Source organism: Seriola lalandi, unplaced genomic scaffold, assembly GCF_002814215.2.
Source record: "Seriola lalandi dorsalis isolate HSWRI2012SDOR001 ecotype SW California unplaced genomic scaffold, Sedor1 jcf7180002054178, whole genome shotgun sequence".
Lineage (NCBI taxonomy): Eukaryota > Metazoa > Chordata > Actinopteri > Carangiformes > Carangidae > Seriola > Seriola lalandi.
In genome coordinates, this window is record NW_019524731.1 from 416,114 (window position 1) to 436,442 (window position 20,329).

Consider the following 20,329-nt stretch of genomic DNA (forward strand, 5'->3'; position numbering starts at 1 on the left):
GCTGCGTGTCTGTCTAGCTGGGCGTGGCTTCCAGGTTCCAGCACAGCTGTTCTTCATCTGCCAATCAACTCCACATCCTGCGGCAGCATTTAAGCCTGGCTCATCTCTGCATTCTCTGCCAGGTTGTTCAGTCGCATTTGTGTGATATTGACGCTACTGCCAAGGCATTATGTTTTATCTCAGTAATTCTTCAAATTTGGCAAAATCGTTCCCTTGGACTCAAGGTTGAACTGATTAGATTTTGGTGGTCAAAGTTCAAAGACAGTGAGATTTCACAAAACACGTTTTTGGCCATAACTCACAAATTTGACACAATTTAACCCAAATGTGTATAAAGATAAAATGAAGTGATGACATTTTATATCCAAATGGTTAAAGGTAACTTCACAGTGACATCATAATGTTTTTCAAAAACACCTCTGGCCATTATTCAACCCTGTTTTCCCGTGCTTCAGGTCCAAATCCTTGTCACCTGCCACGTTTAGCCCAGTCTCATCATTTCACTAGTTTGGATTTTTGTTTGCCTGCCCTCCTCAGTTGATTCCTTCCTGTTCCATAACTCAGCTCTAACTAATATTGCCCTTTCAGAGCACTTTTTATTTTAATGATTATGATTGAATATTCAGGACTGAACGCTTTTTAATTCTTCCTGTTGCTAACCAGCTATCCATTTTGATACTCCTTTTTTTGCCATAGATGTAATGTACATAGAAGGTCCTATCATGGCTTATGTCCATGATAGGCCTTAAATTAGTATGAGAAAAAAATCCCAAAACAAATACGTTTGGTTTAAAAAAAAAAAAAAAAAAATTTCAATACTAAAGATCAGGTTGTTTTAAAACATTTAAAAACATTATATATTATTATCATTATTCATACATACATATATAATATATATATATATATATATATATATATATATATATATATTAAATTTCACCAAAATTGTACAGGTTTGCAAATGATTTGTCGGCCCACTTGCACTACCTCCACCGCCCACCAGTGGGCCCCTGTTTTAGACAGGTGTAGATGTTTCAGTATTAATCAATGTTGCAACTCCAGTATGATGATTCTAACGTCATTAAATTAACAGCATGCCATTTTTTTACGTTTTTTTTTATTTGAAAACACTTGAGTAAAAGCAATGATGATCAACAATAAATGCCCATATCTTTACAAATGAGTCCTAAAGTGCCATTGCACTAAATGTCATTTACATATTATGAAACGAACACAACTGTCCATGTGAGATGAAAGGTAAAACGTAAAAAAGTATTTATTATCATAAACCAAGGTTATCTTTTTACTATATACTTGTATATACAAGTACACACATACACATACATACACATACATTTTTTTAATAGCCTTCAACCTTAACTTAAAGTCTATCACGAACATGTGACATTTCACAGAGCGGTGAAGTGTTCTGCTGATGAAAACCATGAGATGTAGTCAAAAGTCTCAGTGGTAGAAAGTGGATGTTAAGTTAAGATTATTTTGCCACTGTAATTTTCCTTATTGAAATGACAAGACAACATTTTATAATGAAGTGGTTCAGTGTTTTTGCTGAAGTCTGAGATACAATCCAACTGCCCCTCCACATTGACTTCAACTTAAACTTCAACTCTCACACTCTCTGTTCTCTCTCTGTCCACTACAGGCCACTGTAACAAGTAAAGCTTCCCTTACGTAAAATGCATTTGAACTTTTTTTATTATTATTTGTTTCTCTGAGTTTGACAGTGGTGTTTACCTTTTGTAACATGTGGGTATGAAAACCAAACACTTGGAGGCGCCAGCACATCACAGCGTCCTACATGGCTGTCTTACTGGGGTTGTCGGGGTCGAAGGTCATGATCTCCATGTGGATAAGACCTGATTGGATTAAAAAAAGAAAAAAAGGAAAGTGCCGACTTTATTTTAGTACAGAGTATATTGTGGTACTTTTACAAGTATTGATCATTTTTAAATACTGCAATACTTCAGATTTAATAAGAGAATTTATTCCAGTGGTTCTCAAAGTAGGGTCCCGGGACCCTCAGGGGTCCTTGAGGGGGTTCCTGGCAAGAAGGGGAATAATTTATATTCACCTTAATTTCATCCATAAGTAACACAATGACAGAATAGATGACTATTTGTTCTATGGGTTTCAAACACTTTCTGTAATAAAACATCTAAAAGCAAACATCTTATGTGATGGGGGTCCGTGGTCTAATTTGTTTCAGTTTCGGGTCCTTGATGTGAAAAAAGTTTGAGAGCCACTGATTTATTCTCCATTCTGGTTTCACTTTTCATATGTGTACTGCAAGAGTCTCAACCTCCAAGTACCAGTCAGCTCCAGCCTGTCCTACACAGCCATACTTACTCTTCCACTCGCCAACAGCGAGCTCCAGGCTCTCGAAGGAGTCGTCGTACGTCTCGGAGTCCGGCTCACACTCTGGGTCATGATATTCAGCCAGGAAGGGATGGGACAATCCCTGCTTAGCTGTCAGCCTGGTCTCTGGATCCAGGAGCAGCATCCCCTCCATTAGATCTACAGCTGGAAACATCGAGACAGAAAACAGAAAACTTTTACTATATTTGAAAGAAACCACCACTTGGCCATGAGGCTGAAGTTTCTGGCTTTTTTGACACAGAACCTATTTTAAAGTTAAATCTCCCCACTCACTGCAGTTTTAAGAGTCACTACATCTCCAATTGTTATAAATTTATAGCAGTAAGAAATTATATTGGTGACTATCTAGTTCAAAGAAGTCATAATAGAGAAGTTGGGTGCATATTTCATATACAAGATTTTTTTTTTAATTATGAGTGGAGCATGATGAAGTCTTAATCTTAGCGAAAATTTAAGACATGTAAAGAGATTAAGGGTTCTTTTTTCTTTCTTTCTCTTTATCAATTTAAGCATAATATATTTCATTTGAAGTCAACAAGTAGAAGCAGTTCAATGCACCATTTTCATCCATGGATGGAAACACTTCCTTGAAGTTTTTCTTTTTTTGCAGAGGGAGACCTTGCACATATGACTGCGCCTGGAAAACAGGTGATAAAGGTTATATTTTATTTCAAACCAAGAGCTTATAACAAAGAAAAGACCATAACAAAAAAAGAGCAAAGACACAAAGATATGTAAAATAAAAGTAATTTTCCACTGATATCTGCATCTATGCGTTGGCTTCAATACCAAATATGAGGTCAACAAGCTGCAGATGTAAGATGGAAAAATATGACACGTAGACAAGAGAAAACTCACATCTTTGCTCTGCATCTTCTGAACCAGGGACGAGTCTGGTGTTCCTGTCAGGTGGAGGATCTTTTTCAGCTGATCAATACCTGCACAGGCTGGTTAGGGAAGCCTCTGAATGCACAGCATGCAGCATGTAAATCTCATGTCAGAGCGGTCACATGTATGGAAGACATAGTTTAAAGGGCTAATTTGTATGTTTTCTCTGCCTTTCAGTTGAAAAATTTGCATTCAAGACCAAACCAAGATCCCCCTAATGACATCTTCAGATAATCTTCACACATCTCCCGCCACAGCCACAGAGGCCATTAAACAACAGTTTTACAGTCTGAATATGACAAATAAACTGACCTTTATGTGTAAAATAGAGTCTAACAATGCTGGACCTGTTTTCAGAAATCCTATGTTTTAAACATTAAGGGAGGGACAGGGTGAGTTTCCTGCTGCTCTAGTTGAACCAAAGACTGTAAATAAAGATAGATGTAGCCTTTGTGACGTCAGGCACAGGTTTCTGAGGCGATGTTTTGAAGTATCACCATCTTGGTGAGTCCTAACTCCCGGCTAATCCCAAAATGGGCAAAAAGGTGGGGCGGGTGAGGAGCTGACACTTTGGTGCATGCTGATTTGTAGCAAGCATACACTCACCCACCTGTCACTCAAAGTGGCCACGCTCCCAATTACACATAACTTTAAGCCTTAATAAAATCTAAACAGGTGAGATGTATTTAAAAAAATGTCATTTCAATATGGGAGTCTATGGGGATTGACTTGCTTTTGGAGTCAGCCTCAAGTGGCCATTAGAGGAACTGCAGTTGTTGTAATGTCCATGTTGGCTTCATTCTTCAGCCCTGGCGGTTGCTGCTTGAGTTGAACATGCACAGCTTTAGTACAACCCACTGTGCTGAATGTGATAGGATACTGTCATGTCCTGGGAAAAGCACCTTGCCAGTAATCATCTCTGCCAGGATACAGGCGGCTGACCAGACATCCACTGTGAGGGACAGAGAATTTTATTAATAAAAATGTAATATTTTGTCGTAGCATCCTGCATTATTCTGCTATATTTTTTTCTTTAATAAAATGACTATTTGTATTAAAGGAAGATAATATTATTACCTGTCTGACTGTAGTGCATCCAGTTGAATATGACCTCTGGTGCTCTGTACCAGCGGGTCACAACATAACCAGTCATTTCACTCTCTGTCTGTCTTGCCAAACCAAAATCCAGGATCTGGGAACAGTGACAGTTAGCTTCACCACTGACAATCTGAAGTAATCTCCACAATTGATTTTTCAAAGGTCAAAGAATTTCAAAAAGGTTGAGTTAAATATTTAAAAAGTAAAATGTAAATTGCTGAAGCTGATCATCATCTTAATTGTTTTTTTGTTTGTTATTTTTTACCTACCTTTAATTCACAGTTTTCATTCACAGCAAGGTTACCGGGCTTCAGATCCTGAAATCAAACCACATGAGGTTTCTTAAAAGCACAAAGCCTCTTGCAGTAAATAAAATATGAAATGGTTAAAGCAATACTTCGACACTTTGTGAAATACGCTCCCTTGTTCCCTTGGTGAGAGTTAGATGAAAAGACTGATACCACTCTTGTGTCTGTTTGCTAAATATGAAGCTACATGCAGCAGCACAGTTAGCCTAGCTTAGCATGAAGAGTGGAAACAGCTAGCCAGGCTCTGTCCAAATTCCTACAAGCTCCTTTAACGCTCACAAATGAACATGCTACATTCAGTTTGCAATGTTGGGCAAGATATTTGAAACAGGAAGTGCTGCTTATCTAGCAGTGGAACTGAACACAGAGCAGAAACACTTTCTTGACGACATTAATCGCTAGAGGAGTCTTGGTCGTGGTTACATGTGCTTGTTAGAACTTAACACTGTCTTGGCCACGGAAACACTGAACGACTCCCTCCCACAACCACAACAAAACATGAATGACATTACACCTGAACACAACATTAATAAAACAACAACAACTTCTTTTGTTACTGAGCCCAGGTCCAGCAAAGCCGCCTTGAAACGACAACCCATATCCAAACCCTTCATGGTCATGAAATTGAAACACACTCACTTTTAAGACCCATGTGGAACTGAAGGTAAAAATTAGATTTTTGTACAGAAACAGATCATGTATCTCGTCTAGTCGAAAGACCATTATACGATCTAAAATCTCGTCTGCTCTTGAAAATGGCTGAAGCCTCTCGACTCCGTGTATCACAGCGCACTGCGCTTCATCACAGGTGACACTTTACTCACTCACCATTGCATCCCATGTGAAAAGGTGGGTTGGTCCTCCTTAACAAATAGAAGGGAGCCGCATTGTGTGTTGTTTATTTCTAAAACTGTCTAGTTATCTCCGCTCTTACATTTAAATACAGCACTTACAACGTCAGGTCACAGGACATTTTAACTTGCTCACAAGGAACTCAGAAAAACTGGATTCAACTACTGTGCTGCATAGAAATGGAAAGAGCTCCAAAACAATATGAAGTTACATTCTCTTATTTCACTGGAACATTTTAAAAGGTTGTGCTCATGTTTCTACAATCACACTTGCACATGCTTTTCTTTTCTTATGTGAAAATGTATAATGTACGTCTGCGAATTATCTGTGTCCATTTTAATGCCTGTGAATTTGTGCGTGTCTGTCGATGTAAACACTGTATATGTCTATTTTTGTACACAGGTCTCTCTTGAAAAACGGATCCCGATCTCAGTGAGACAACCTGTTTAAATAAAGGATTTCAGAATAATTTTACTGATGTATTACTGCACAGCGCTGGTCAACTGTTTAATCCATATAGTAATGGAAGTATAAAAAAGTGAAGTTGTGGTTTTACTGAGGGGGTTTTGTGTGGGATGGAGGGGCGCAGTGACTTCAGGAAGTCGTTAGCTGTTTCCCCATATTTCCAGTCTTTATGCTAAACTAAGTGGCTGCTGCCTCCAGCTTCATATTTAACAGCAAGAAAGTGTAGAATTGTATTTTCCATAATGTTGAACTGTTCTTTTAAGTGTATGACACACGCTGATTATGAGGAAGACGTGAAGGCTACAGTTAGTGGTGTATTATAAAAAGGTTCAAATACCAACCCGATGAATGATCCCTGCAGAATGAATATACTGTGAAGGAGGAGAAGACAGATTATAGATTATAGATTGCAGAATACAGACAAACTAAACTGTACATACACAGTAATGTTTGTGGGCAGAGCGGGTCGACGCACACGCTTATCACCCTCTGGCTCTCTGATTGCGAGGGTTGTGTTTATGTTTTGTGCATCATATAAAACATCCTGTAATATAAGAATGAGGTAAATCAATATATAAACACTTACCTGGAGTCCTCTTAAAAGCTGGTAGAAAAGGTATGTGATGATGCGATCAGTTAAGCGCTTCCTCTTCATAATGTGACCAAGATCCTGGGCCACAAATGGCATCACCATATAACTAGAGAGAGATAGAGAAACAAACATCAAGAGAGAAGAAAAGGCATAAATAAACAGAAATAGATGAACGGACACAAAGTTGCCCTCAGCACTGTGGCTGATAAGAGCTTGTTACTATGCTGAGGAAATACATCAGTGCAAAAAAAAAAACAAAACAAACAAGAATAAGCTTGCTCTCGTTCATCACACACACTGAACTTCTCATGCATGCACACACACGCACGTAGAGTGTCAACAAGCTGCAGCAACTCGCAGAAGAATGTGGCTCCTGACTCCCCAACTCACAAGGTTTGGAATTTCTCCAGTGTGGAGTCAGGTGTGAAGACGTCGAGGAGGCAGATCACCTTGAAGGAAAAAACACAGTGAAGACATTAACATAGAACATGACTGTTCATTCACAGACCTATGAAACACATAGTAAACATCTGTGTAAACATCTGGCTTAAATGTTATATTTCTGTTGCCTCTCTGTTTCTAAGGTATAACAGCCTCTATCTTTAATCTACGCAGTCACTGCTGTGATGTTTCTGCACTGCATTTCCCAGAGATCCCCTCTGCAGGGCTTGTGCATCTAGTACTGACATCATTGTCCAGGGTGCACTACAAACAATGAAAACGTGTACCTCAAAACCTGGTGGACAAAATTTCACAAAACTTGGCGCACATGTTCTGGTGGCGAGTATAAACCAAAGTCTGAAGTGCCGTATTGATTAATGAGAGTGGGTGTGGCCTATTCATCGATATCTGCTATTGTAAGCCTTTGCTCAATGTGTAGAGAGCTGGAACGAGCCAGAGACACGAAAATTGTCAGTGTATGAAGAAATAATATACATCTACTTTGCATAATTAACCCGCGACAACGCAACTTGTGGCTACAGTTGTATTTCCTGTTTGACCTCATGTTCATCAGTTCTAAACAGAGAACGACAACACAAGATATAAAGTTCATGCAGGTTTTTTCTTGCCGAGTCTCCATATGACAAAAGATTTTAAATAAAGTCAAAACTCATTGAATATGGTGTCCTGCAAAGACTAAAAGACCATTATGTGAGTGTTTGTAGTTCCTCAACGGTTTTCAGTGAAACTACTGAATCATGAGGGCTGCTGTCCGGGACCATCAATCACATTATGGGCTTTTGTTTAACGGTCAACAAAGTTTGTTTATTCTCAAAATTGAACAGTTTTTGTAAGAGAAAGAGGAAAAATGGAGAAGATTGTGAGCAACATTAAAACTTCAGTAGCTCATCTGCATGTCTTATATAAAATGAGGTGACTTTACATAATAGAATCACAGTGTATTATAACACATTCACATCTTAGGAATATGACAGGGAGTCTGTGGTGCTTAGACAGACGATTGTATTGTATTGTATCATATTAATAAAGTTTTTTTCATGTTATTGTGTCCACCCTCAAAAACCAGCCATACCCACTTCCTGTCAGGCTCTTACGTTTTCATGCTGTATGTGGCGGAGCAGCCGGAGCTCCCTGTAGGCCCGTTTGGCATGGATGAGGGACTGGAAAGGCCGATACAGCTTCTTGATGGCCACCTTGTCCTTGGTCTTCTGGTCAATGGCGGAGCTATAAGTGGCAATAAAACATAGTATTAAACACACAGTGTGTAACTTCTGCTGCTAGGCAGTGATGTCATGAAATAGCGAGGGGTCATGGGAGTTGTCAGAACAAACCCACCAGGTGATTATAACCAGTAGAAACACTGAATAAAGTAGTTTTACATTTGAAGGCAGTGTTTTGCCGAAGCTATACAGCAGACATGAGACATCAGGAAGCGGCTGGGGGCTGAGCTGTCCAACATTTGCCTGGCTTTTTTCTCTGACAACTTAAAGACTTAAACATTCAATGACTAAAATCATCCTTCATCCGGTTAAAAAGCATAATTGAAAACTAAAAATAAAAAAAAAAATAAAAAAAAATGTGGCTTAAAATTCAATTTTGAGCTTCTGGCAGGCATCCTGGAGGAGGACGTATGAGGAGAGTATAATGCTGTCCAGTACAACAACACCACTCGATGCGGAAACATCACAGGCATCACAAAAGTAGAACCTAATGGCAGAGCAGTCTTCTACTCTATATAGGCATACTTCACGCAGTGGGCACTGAGTGTGTAATAAAGGCACACAGTCAACTTGCTCATGAAATAACTCATATGGTTGATGTAATCTAGGGCTGCATATAATGATTATTGTCATTATCAATCAATCTTGTGTTTTCTTATTTATTTATTAATTTTGATTACTTGATTAATTGTTTCATCTATCTTTCCCCAGAAGCAAAGGTGACGTATGATAAGATCTAGTCCGTCAGTGGCTTATCATTATATGGAGCTGTGTCTGAGATAGCTGGGATTCCTGTATAGGCTGGCCTTGTTCTGTGTAGGGTGGGGGGAAGATTCTTGTCGTATCGGAGGACCTGTATTGACTTGCTGACTTGCCTCAGGTGGACAATAGATGCTTCTGTTAGAAGATGTCAGAGTAATCTGCGCCTCTTGGACTTCATGCAACAAACTCCGGGAGTGGAATGCAGACTTGAGGCCTACACAGCCTATAGAAAATCATTTGTGATGCAAAGCATTTGAATATTGATAGTGAGCAACAAAGGCGAGCACCTTCGACCATCTGCACAACAGTATGAAGCTGTGTCTGTGCGTTTGATCATGTTTACCTTTAAATACCTTTATGTGCTTTAATGCGTTCATTCTCCTATGAGGAATAGGTTTACCCTCGGATAGGATTAATTGTCAGTATAAGGCAGAAGAAAAAGATTTTTATGAGAGAAAAAAAGGCCCAAACACTCTGCATTTTGCTCTACAAAAGAAGAAACAAACACTGGCACAACGGTACTTTCCTCGCCAGTGGCTGAAGTCCTGCGCCCCCTCCCCGGGTTAAACTCACCAAACTGTCCCGTAAGCTCCGGAGCCGATCGACCGCAGCATCGTGTATCTCTCCGGGATGTCCCACGTCGTTTTTTGGACCTCCAATCTGTGAAACCCCGGTCTGACGGGGGAATCCTTCACCGGAGACTCCATGGCTCTGTATCGTTCCCGGAGTTTCAACCTGACAGGTGAGATCTGGCAGCGAAGGTAAGAGCAGCGTAAAGAAACGCCCCCCCCCCCCCCCCCCCCCCCCCCCAGCGTCATATGGGGAGTTGTCATTCACATAACCTGCGGTTGTCAATACGAGCTGACACATTTCTGTTGTTTTAGACAAACGCAGCATTAACATTTAAGCTACTGGCATCTATTTTCTAAATAATATTTTCAAGATGATATTGCAGAATGATTTAGTTTTTGTTGCATTAAATGGTTAAACGGTTTCTAACAGGAATCATTTTGAATAATCATTGACAGCGCATGTGTCTGCCAACACTGAAGATCACAGTATGCTAGCCAAGACATTACTACACGAGTGAACTTCCGGTGCCATATTGGTTGACATGTGACCAGCCTGTGTTAGTGAATGTAGAATAAGAAATCCATCAACACACAAGTTCCAGGAAGAATTAATTGAATTAATTAATTTATGTAGCAATGGATTGATTTCATTTCAGAAATGTCATTTACAAATATTTATAACTGTGACTCAGTTCAGACCATCATCTCTGGTGTCATTGAATTGTTTTTAACTGTTGGTGAGCTGATTGGATCCTTTTTAACTTACTTGGCATGAAAATATGCTTTTACATGTTTTTTACAACTACATTTGGGTTAAGGTTAGCATATTAGCAATGACAGCCCCAGGTTTTCTAATCCGAGGGGTTGGATGCAATTTGGGAGATGTTTAGTTAGGACCCTCTGCTTTGGCTGTACAGTCTGTAATACAGAATGTTCTTGATACTTCAGGAAGCTGATGAAGACAGTGTGTCGCAGGACCTTGCTGTACAAAGGATGGAAATCAACAGTATCAAAACTAATACGTCAGAAGGCGCAGACGACACTGAAATCGTGGTGGAGGGAACGAAAGTTCTGACTGCTCTGGGTTAACTTTCCAAGGGCTTGTTCCATGCTCACTGGGTTGGCATACGCAGTGAATCTTGCCTATCCCAAGGAGCTCAGGTACACGTTTGACGCCTTCCAGAATCTCCTCCTCCAAAAGTGAAGATCCTCAAGAATAAGCTGCTGGCGTAAGAAAAGGCACCGTTACAGATTGAAAGAACTCGTTAGGTCACTGTCAAAGCTGTCACATGGTCAGGTTTGAGGCTTTGTCGAATACAAGAGTTTCAGTGCTGCAGTTAATTGTTGTTCAGGTGGTTATTCAGAAAAATTCAATTATTCCATACTGATTTTGGGGGAGTGGCATCACGTTGTGACTTAATGTTTGCACAGGTTGCTGCTGTTTTACCGTGGGATTTTACTGTCTACACCATTGAGGAATTTGAATTTGCACAAACAAATAATTGTGATTCAAATCGCATTCTAACAAGTAGTGAAGAAGTAAGGCAAATTGAAGTACTTGACCTTATTCCTAGACTCAAAGTCAGTCAACATGTGATATTTTAATTGCTTACATTTAGCTGTTTCAAAAACACGTGGGCCTTGAGCATTTCAATTGGCTCATTAAAAAAATTATTTTAAAAAAACAGCATTTTTTTGCAGTCTGAAAACAAAGTCAAACACAACACTAAACCTTGAATCACATCCAACCGTCATCTGTGCCTATAATGCCCACAAGTGATGGGCAGAGGTCATAGAATGATGAAAGGCCCAATACAAATTTACCAAAAATCATCATTAATACTCAAGGATATGCCTGAAACTCAGTGGTTGTTTTTGTATGTTATATTATTATATATTTTTTTTAAAGATAGATATATAGATGGATAGATAATAAAAATGTGAATAGGTCAAACGTTCTCATGTTCTCCAGATGTAAAAGGAACATGCTTTTATGGTACAAGCACCAACAAAAATCACATTATATTCATTTTTATATTTGTGTTAGTGAAAAGGAAATGTGAAAATGACAATTCCAACTTCCAACATGGCTTATATTGCAATACCTACATATCTTGCATATCTTTCAGCCCTAATAAATAGATAGATAGATAAAGCTGCCACATATAAAGGCAGTACAATGCCGTCCAGTGCAACACCATAAAACTATCAACTCAATGCTAAAAAAAAGCATCATAAAAGTAGACTTTTAGGCAGAACAGTTGTATTGAATTTCTTTACTCTATATAGGAATATTATATAAAGTGTTTGATAAAGGTAGGCCTAGTTCTAAGTTAATATTATTCACTATAATAGTAAGTGAATAACCAGACTGTTTTTTTTTACTCCTCTTTTGTGTTTTTTGTATAATTAAAAACTGAATTCTCTGATCCTTATATAAAAAATATCAGGCCTAAACAGTATTGGATACTTACACACACAACTTTATCACCACAATTCAGAGGCGATGTTGAGCCCACACCAGCAGGGGGCGGTCACATTTCATTCTAGTTAGCCTAGACAAGGAGGAGAGTCCTGACCCTTCACTCATTGTTCCTTTTTATCATGAATGATTTCAAAGCTGGAGTAAGTGACTCAAATAGGAAATGTTCCCAACTGTTTACCACAGCAGAACCAAATGACTATCAATGACACTGACAGTATAGAGCATAAAATAGACTATGCTGTACAGAGTGAGATGAATCTTTGATTTGTCAAAAACAGACCATCATCCAAATCCTTCTTTCTAAAAACACTGTTGAACTGTCAGTGTAGACAAATACAGTCTCCACTATGTGTTGTGTGGGAAGTACTTTTCAATACAGGCAAGTTACAGCCCAGTGTCAAGCCCGCAGAAAACAGAGCTCTGTGATTGAGTAGCATTTTCAAAGTAAAACTCTTATGTTAGTGAGCTCATTTGAGTCATGGAAGTCACAGACTTGATAACAAAAAATAATAAAAACATTTCAAAAAGGTGGAAAAACACAGGAATATTCGTAAAGTCAAAGTAAAAGTCAAATTTACCTGACATTCCCTGTCTTTTTTCAGAGATGGGAAAACATTTTATTCTGATACTCAGTGAAAAATCTGTTTGAATAAAAATTTATGAATATGAAGACTTTTTTTATCAAAAACAAAATAAAATAAAACATTTTTGTTCTTAACTTGTGTTTGAATCTTGAGTGAATTGGTTTTATTATGAAAGCTACAATACGGTCAGAGAGCAGCAGTGGTGGAAGATGTAAAGGTAGCAATACCAGGGAGCATCAAAACATACAAAAAGAACCAAAACTGAAACTGCTTTTCTTTTATGCCAAATGGTCCATTTCAGAATAACATCTGTAAGCATCATTTTAATGTTGCAGCTGGTAAAGGGATCTTCTAAAAGATCTTCTGTGGATTTAAAGGAGTATAATTGAGGCCTTAAACTGTCTCAGTGTCTTCATTCTCTTCATGTAATCCCCAATCCCTGTAATCTCTCGGTTTTTCAATTTGTTTTCGCACTTTATTTTGAAGGCATTTCCGGCCTCACCTTGTCTAACTCGGTGTGTTTTGCCGCTCCGCTCCGCTCCGTTGACTGCTGTTGAACCGTCTCAGATGTGAGAGTGCTGCACGGTCCGAGGTGCTCGCTCGCTGCGTCTGAACAACAGAGTCTGTCCCTGGTTTGGGAGGGGAACCCGCACACAGACACGCTTTCTGGAGTTTGTTTCTACTGTTAGAGCAGTTACTTTCCCACAATTGCGCCGGGTTTTTTCTTTTGTTTTTGAGGCTAAACTTAAACAGTATCGCGCGAGAGCTGGACCTCATCAAATACTTTGTGCCTGTTGGCGTGGATGTGAGGCTCTGTTTCACTCAACATCATGGACGGCTGATTCACCCGCTTCACTGACCCAACAGGTAAGTTCAATGCAAACATTGTTCAAATGGAAAAAATAAATAAAATTAAAAAGACGCAGGCCAAGGCGTTCATGAGAAAAAAAACACGTGTTTTCCCTCAAAAGCATCAGTTTTAACTTTAATATTTAACCAAATCTTTTACATTCATTTTCACATTACAGCTCATAAAGTGTTTTAATAGTGGGACATGAAGGTTAGGTTCTGCTTTCAGTGCTATGCTTTTACAATGGTCGCCTGTTCATTGAATAGTTTTTATAATCTTTGCTGTTTTACTTAAGACACACACTGAAGACTAGACTGCTCACATGAACATGTATACAGTGGCTTTGGACCACGGTGAGCACAGTGATTCAGGCCACACACACACACTAACACACACACACACACACACACACACTCACTCACTCTTTTGTCAGCTGATATAGGAATGTGTGTGAGCTGTGTGAGCCAAATGTCAAATGCCTTGTTCACCTGCTAGCATTCAGCTGGACACACACACACACACACAAACACAAACACACACACAACTGCCTATTTTATGGCCTTATTTAGAAAACAGAAATCATCTGCTTTGACTGTGTTCTCTGAACCTGACAAGTTCAGCGGCCTTTAGATGTGTGGTTACTTTCTGTAATTTCTGTCACTGATGGGTGATGATGACGATGGTCAATGTTTGTGTGTGTGTTCGTGCCCTCTTCCTCTATGTGCCATTTCAAGAAAAAGTGTCATGAGCCTCTCCCAAGACTTAGCAGAGAGCAGTTGAAATGCTTCTGTCAAAGAGGAAGTGCGTGTTCAGAGACAGTGATATCATGTGCGATGATTTTAGCTTCAGACACTAGGCGAGGCTTGACTTTTAGAGGATCCCCCTCAGTCTGCTGTGTTGCACCTGATGAGCCAGCAGTGTAAGGAAAGCTGTACAGCGTGGGCTGTGTTCATGATTTCGCTGAAAAGGCTAAAAAAGGAAGATGGAGTTCAGTTCAGCAGCTGGGTCCCCTCTTTCATAACAGCTGTCAGATTGTATCTTGCAACATGAGAAACAGCTCAGAAATTGATCAAAATCAAAGCCTCTCCAAATATAATGTCCTTTCAAACATCCAAGTATTTTCCTGGTCTCCTTGAAAAGCAGTCTTCGCTGCGGAAAATAATGTTTCTTCTCAAAAACATTCCAAGAGGTTCAAATGTATTTATAGCACATTTAATATACAACCTTTGTAAAGCTTCTTGTGGTTGTATAGCCCAGCCTTGAACCTCAATTTCCTCTTTTCTCTGCTCTTTCTCGGGGTTCCAGCATCCAGACGTTTTTGAATAGCTGGCCATCTGCTTGCTAAGGGTCTGTTCAAGAAGCTCGATATCACATTACCCACACTTGACTGTGGGGGATGAATGAAAGTGAGCATGGTTATGGCATTATCAGAGACAGTAGAGTTTAGATTGTTCACAGACTATGGTCAGGTATGTCCCTTTTACCAGGTGAAGAAGGATGACTATATAGACCTTAAAAAATGACAAAAATACAATACAATAATTGTCAGTTAGATAATTAAAATGGATTTTAAAAATAATTATAAAACTTTATACTTTTCCTTTATGTCTCAATCAGTTAGTAGAAAAAGTTTTCTTTTTCTTTACTAGTCAGTTTATAAAATGCAGCTTTCTTTCCTCAACACACCAGCCATGTAATGTTAATCATCTGTATGCTGCACTGCCTACTGCTGTAGCATCACTGTATTGTGGAACAGGAGCTAAAGCATTTTAGCTGGCAAGCTAAGGTCAACCAAGTTAGCGAGCTAACGCTACTCGGAAACCTTCAGCTTCTATCTTTGTAATGTTACCATGAGCTTCAAGGATGTGTTTCTTGTCTTTGTCAAGGGCCACAATGGAAACAAGTCTTTGACTTGAACTGTCTCATCCATGACTTTTTGTAAGTGTATTTAGTTCCATGCCTCCTTTCTGATAACAAACGAAACAGTTAGCTTAGCTGCTTAGGTTAGTGGTACCTTGCTGTGAATGTGAATGTTTGTGATGCTACAGCAGTGTGAAGTACAGTGTGTAGATGATTAATGTTATACAAACACACAAATGTATGTCTTTTTATTTGTTTATTTTATATTTATATATTTGTGTATTCTTACTTATAATTAGTTTTTTGTTCATGTTACCTGTCTGGGGTCTAGGGATGTAAATTACCATTTTTTTGCTACAATCCGTCATGTTTACATTGTGTGTTTTATACTGATATTCATGAACATGTATTATCCTTATCAAATAAACAAATAATATTCTGGACCAATGCTATGGACGCACACTCACACTTTTACAGTATCATATGAAAAACTGAAAAAAGTGGTAGAGGAAAATTACAAAAATAGGAAAACTAAAATTGGAAAACTGAAATTAGTTATTGAAAGGTTAATAGAAGTAAAAAAAATAAATAAATTGAGCTTACATTCATTTTAACAACTGATTTGTGGTAAGTGAAAAATAAGCTTTTTGTTTTTCTATCACCTAGTTGGAGGTAAATAGAAAAACTAAGACTTTTTAAAATCCAATTTTAATTATTTAACAAACAAAATTATTTATTGATATACTCAGTTCTAATTTTTACCTGTCTGATAACCTTTTACAACATTTTGTCAGTTTCGAGTCTCCATACACCCAGATATCTTCTCCTTCAAAATCCTCAAACAATATTACAGGACTGTTGCCATTTTTTGCACGCAGAGCTTTTGAAATCGAACTGTGGGGTGATTATACTCATTAGGTGGCGTACAGGAAGTGACCTCAAACCTCTCAGACACACACACACACACACACACACACAGAGGAATGGGTCGAAGGCCACTTCAGCTGCAGCTGGCCATTGAAAAGCGTTGCTCCGCAGCTGAAACGACCATTTTTCCAGCTCTCTCTGTGAATCATAAAAGCAAGACCGCTGGGCATATATGCAGCAAGGATGGGGTGTTATGATTTATAGGTGTCAAGTGTCGGGCACGCTGTGGGTTTAAGTAGTTCGCAATTCAACAGTGTGAGAACTGGAAATGAGTGGGAACAATGAAGGGAGAGGGGTGTTAATGCTTTAGAAAGTCCGACACTCCTCAGCAGGTTTTCTCACCTCTTCATCTCAGGTGTCACATACTGTAGTAGGATGTGAGATATGTTTTGGAGGACTTTTGTCCTAAAGGCATCAGCTGGCTGGTGTGTGATCATGAAAACAGGAAAGAAATGACAGAGGTCGGATGTGATCAAATGCTGAGTGTTGATAAGCCCTTGTCTTGACTGTGTCGGGGGCTTGTTGAATAAGTCTGGTACGATGTCACTGTAATTGTTGGTTTGACCCCTATAACTGCCATCTTGAAAACAAAGGAAGCATATAGTGTAAAGAACATGTTGATCTTAGGTGTGTTAAGTGCATGAAAGGGAGAGAATGTGCATGACTGATTTTGATGATGGAAGTATTTTGGGCGTTTCCCATATCGGTCACTGCAACAGCTGGTGGTCCCTCATGGTGCATTCTTCTGTGTGTGTGTGTGTGTGTGTGTGTGTGTGTGTGTGTGTGTGTGTGTGTGTGTGTGTGTGTGTGTGTATGGGCTGTGTTTGTGTTGTACTGGGGTGTGGGAATGGAGATTCTGTGGGGGAACATTTGCTGGGGCACCACTGTCGCCACAGGCATCCCATGGAAGATCAGGAAAATGAGCGGCATTGTGTGAATCCTAACCCCAGACTTTCTTCTCCTTTTATAATGTCAAGCCGCTTCTTTTTATTATTTTTTGCAAAGCATAGTCAAAATGCTTCACAAATGGTTGACCCTGGTTCAGATACGCTTGCTATCTGGTGGGTAGATTGGATCCCAGGCCTCAATAAGCCCTCAAGGGAGTTTGGCCGCCGGTCAGATTGGCAGCCTAATAAATACTTCTTTTCATTAGCAGCAGCTTCTATCCACTGTACTTAAACTGAAATCCCCTTCATCCTCTTATCCTATTGACCATACACACTCTACAACAGAGGTACAGGATACGTAGAGTTTTAAAGTCATCTACACAAATGTATCATGACAGTCACATAATGTCCCCTCATGAAACTAGATCCATGTCTTTGGATCCACCATAATGGTACAGAGTAGTTCCTGACAGTTAACACATATTTATAGCTATTCAGCAATTGACTTTGTGTTCAGCAATTCAACCTGAACTAATGGTTCAGTTATTAAAGTCAGTTATGCTAGCGCATGGATGCGGGTGTCTGGATAACCACCGCTCCGCACATCAGGGTTTGTTCCTCAGCTCAGTTCCGGCTTGGCCCCATTAAACACATTTGACGGTGTTCACGGGCGGGAAGCTGTTGAGGGATTCTTGAGCAACAGCGGTTGGTCTCTTTGCACTGTGCCTCTTTTTGTTTACACCCTCCCCAGGCAGTTTTGTCTATTGTCTTTTTTGAGTTGGTTTAAAAAAGGTTCGGTGCTGATTTTTCTCAGGGTTGATTCGTATGTTTAAAGGTGCATTTTGGTCACCAGGTGTAAGTACTTAAGGCTTCGATAATAGACTGACAAAAAGGCACATGAAAGGGTTCTGTCACTGCAAGAAGCTTTTGACTCCAAAAGGAACAATTCTCTTCTACTTTGTTCAGACATTAGACCAGGACCTCTCACACATTGATGGTTTTTCTGATAATAGCAGCAATATGATGTCTAAGACGAGCTTCCCCATGTTCGTGGTAGACTTGGTGTTTTGGGACCCATGATCTCCTGCAAGGTTTTCTGCAATATTCTTTATCTCAAGAATACAACGGATTAAATATTATCAGAATGGCAATATGACCAAGTGCAATATCCAAATTGCAGGAGGCTAAATTGCAGGTAAAGTGTGTCACAACATACCATAAATGAAGCATTGTGGCGCTACAGAGATGCGCCGAGCTACAGATCATATTAAGGAACAAGTTTGTTTGGTACAAGATGCAGCAAAAATTGAAAGTGAAAATGAAATAAAAAAATGATCATTCCAAATGAAATCATGACTCATATTGCAGTAATTGGCAAAATAAACGCAATGTTATTATTATTATTTTTTTTTTGCATATCTTCCAGCCCTAGTATGTACTCAGTTCAAGTGACATAATGATGGTGACTTCCTCAGTTTGCTTTTAAATCCACAAACTTGTGAAATGTAAGATCTGCCACTGACTTGTACAGCATTTCATCCTCTCACTGCGAGAGGAGAACACTACAGTTTCAAGAGAGGGTACGACATCAACATTTACTTTTCTAACGTTAAAGTAGCGTTACTTTCTTATTTTCTAAAGCTTGCGACACTTTGTTTCCATCCTGAGGGACAGAAGTGTTTACGTCATCATAGGTGCTGATGTTACCGTCCGAAGCTGTCACACAGGTTGCTTAGCAGCTCTTTGCTCTCAGAACAGAACTCTCCTCCGTCTTTGTCCTTTCTCTGTCCTGCTTTGATAAAGTTGTCTTGGTATCCTTGTGAAAACCTTTAAGAGATTCTCTATCATCTCCCCCCTTTTCTTTGACTTGTCCCTCAAAGGTGCACATCAAGCAGGGGTCCTTCGACAGCAGTGTTGTATTTGATGTTTTTTGAGGAGGTGATATTAAAATGAAGGCCCACATGCGGACGGATGAATTGCAGCGACATCCCAAGTCACACAAAATCCATTTAATTTCATCAGGAAGATAAGTTGCTGATTGGATGCTAACAGTAAGTAGCTAATACAACAGTATGGTCAAGATTAATCCTCGCTAATGCAATCCTTTTTTAAAATGTAATCTTCTTACATTAGGTCAGAAGAAGGCTATGCCATATTAAGGCAGGAGGGTGTGGTTTTTATTGTTCTGAAGCAGCCCTCAGCCGTGGGACAGTTGCATATGTGCCATGCCACCAGCGCCTGGGCTCAGCCACAGCCCCTGTCCCCGTACCCGTCTCCCTGGAGAGCCTCAGCCCAGCCTCTAGACAAAACCTTAAACCCCCAGCTGCCCTTTTCTATATTGCAGCCTCAGGCGCCAGCTTTCCCTATCCACTATAGAATTAGAATACGTAGATGTTCATTTTGTCTAATCAGGGTAATGCATTGCTACATCTAAGATAACTGACATAAAACCTTGATCTTAATTTTAAAAGCCACCGTCTGTCATATGTGATTTTTTTCCCAATTAATGACAAATTTAAGCTCCATTACACATTGACCGCTCAGTGAACTGTTGTGGGAACTCAACCAGTTTGACCCTCTTGTACCATATTACAACCAATTCAATCTGCAAATAATTGTGACACAATGTGATGGATCATTTTCACAACATTTCTCACTCTGAACACACTCCACTTGAAATGATAATACAGTTTTTTTCCCCCCCATTTTTCTCCTTGTGTCTCATACTTCTCTGATGACCTTGCATTGTTTGATAGTAATCAGGGTCTGATTGATTGCTGAACCTGAATCCAAAGCAGTTCTCATTCTGTCTGTTTTGCTTCTGTCTATATTTGAGCCCCCTAGACTAACCATAGTTACATATGTGGCCCCAGTTGCCTGTAGCCGGAAACATAAACTCTCTTACCCCTAAGCTGTTGCCCCTGACACCCAACCACAGGCCCCTGGACAGTTGCCTTTGGGCCCAGTAGAGCTATGCTAGCGATCTGACTGATGCACAGGTGGAGCATTCCCCTTTCCTTAAGAAATGCCTCTGCATTTGTCCGTGAGGCTTCTGATATGAGCAGTGGCTCTGGCGCTACTGGCAACTGTCATTAATGTCCTGAAATGTAATTCCTCCCC

The 20,329-nt window shown here is 39.6% G+C and overlaps 2 protein-coding genes across 2 annotated transcripts in view; one reads left to right on the forward strand and one right to left on the reverse strand.

Moving 5' to 3' along the window:
• Positions 1–1,098: 1,098 nt before the first annotated feature.
• On the reverse strand, positions 1,099–9,791 carry LOC111653210 (mitogen-activated protein kinase 14A). Its single transcript, XM_023403685.2, has 12 exons — positions 9,618–9,791; positions 8,157–8,286; positions 6,991–7,049; positions 6,595–6,706; positions 6,350–6,379; positions 4,653–4,700; positions 4,363–4,477; positions 4,166–4,237; positions 3,256–3,335; positions 2,956–3,034; positions 2,368–2,541; positions 1,099–1,877 (listed from the first exon to the last, which is right to left on the reverse strand). The coding sequence occupies exons 1-12, from the start codon at positions 9,749–9,751 to the stop codon at positions 1,816–1,818; spliced, it is 1,095 nt and encodes a 364-aa protein (XP_023259453.1). The 5' UTR covers positions 9,752–9,791; the 3' UTR covers positions 1,099–1,815.
• A 3,481-nt stretch (positions 9,792–13,272) lies between these two features.
• Positions 13,273–20,329, forward strand: part of plxnb1a (plexin b1a) — a 64,024-nt gene continuing 56,967 nt past the window's right edge. The window contains exon 1 of the mRNA XM_023403700.1: positions 13,273–13,552. The gene's annotated coding sequence lies outside the window, so the exon portion shown is untranslated. The remainder of the gene's footprint in view (positions 13,553–20,329) is intronic.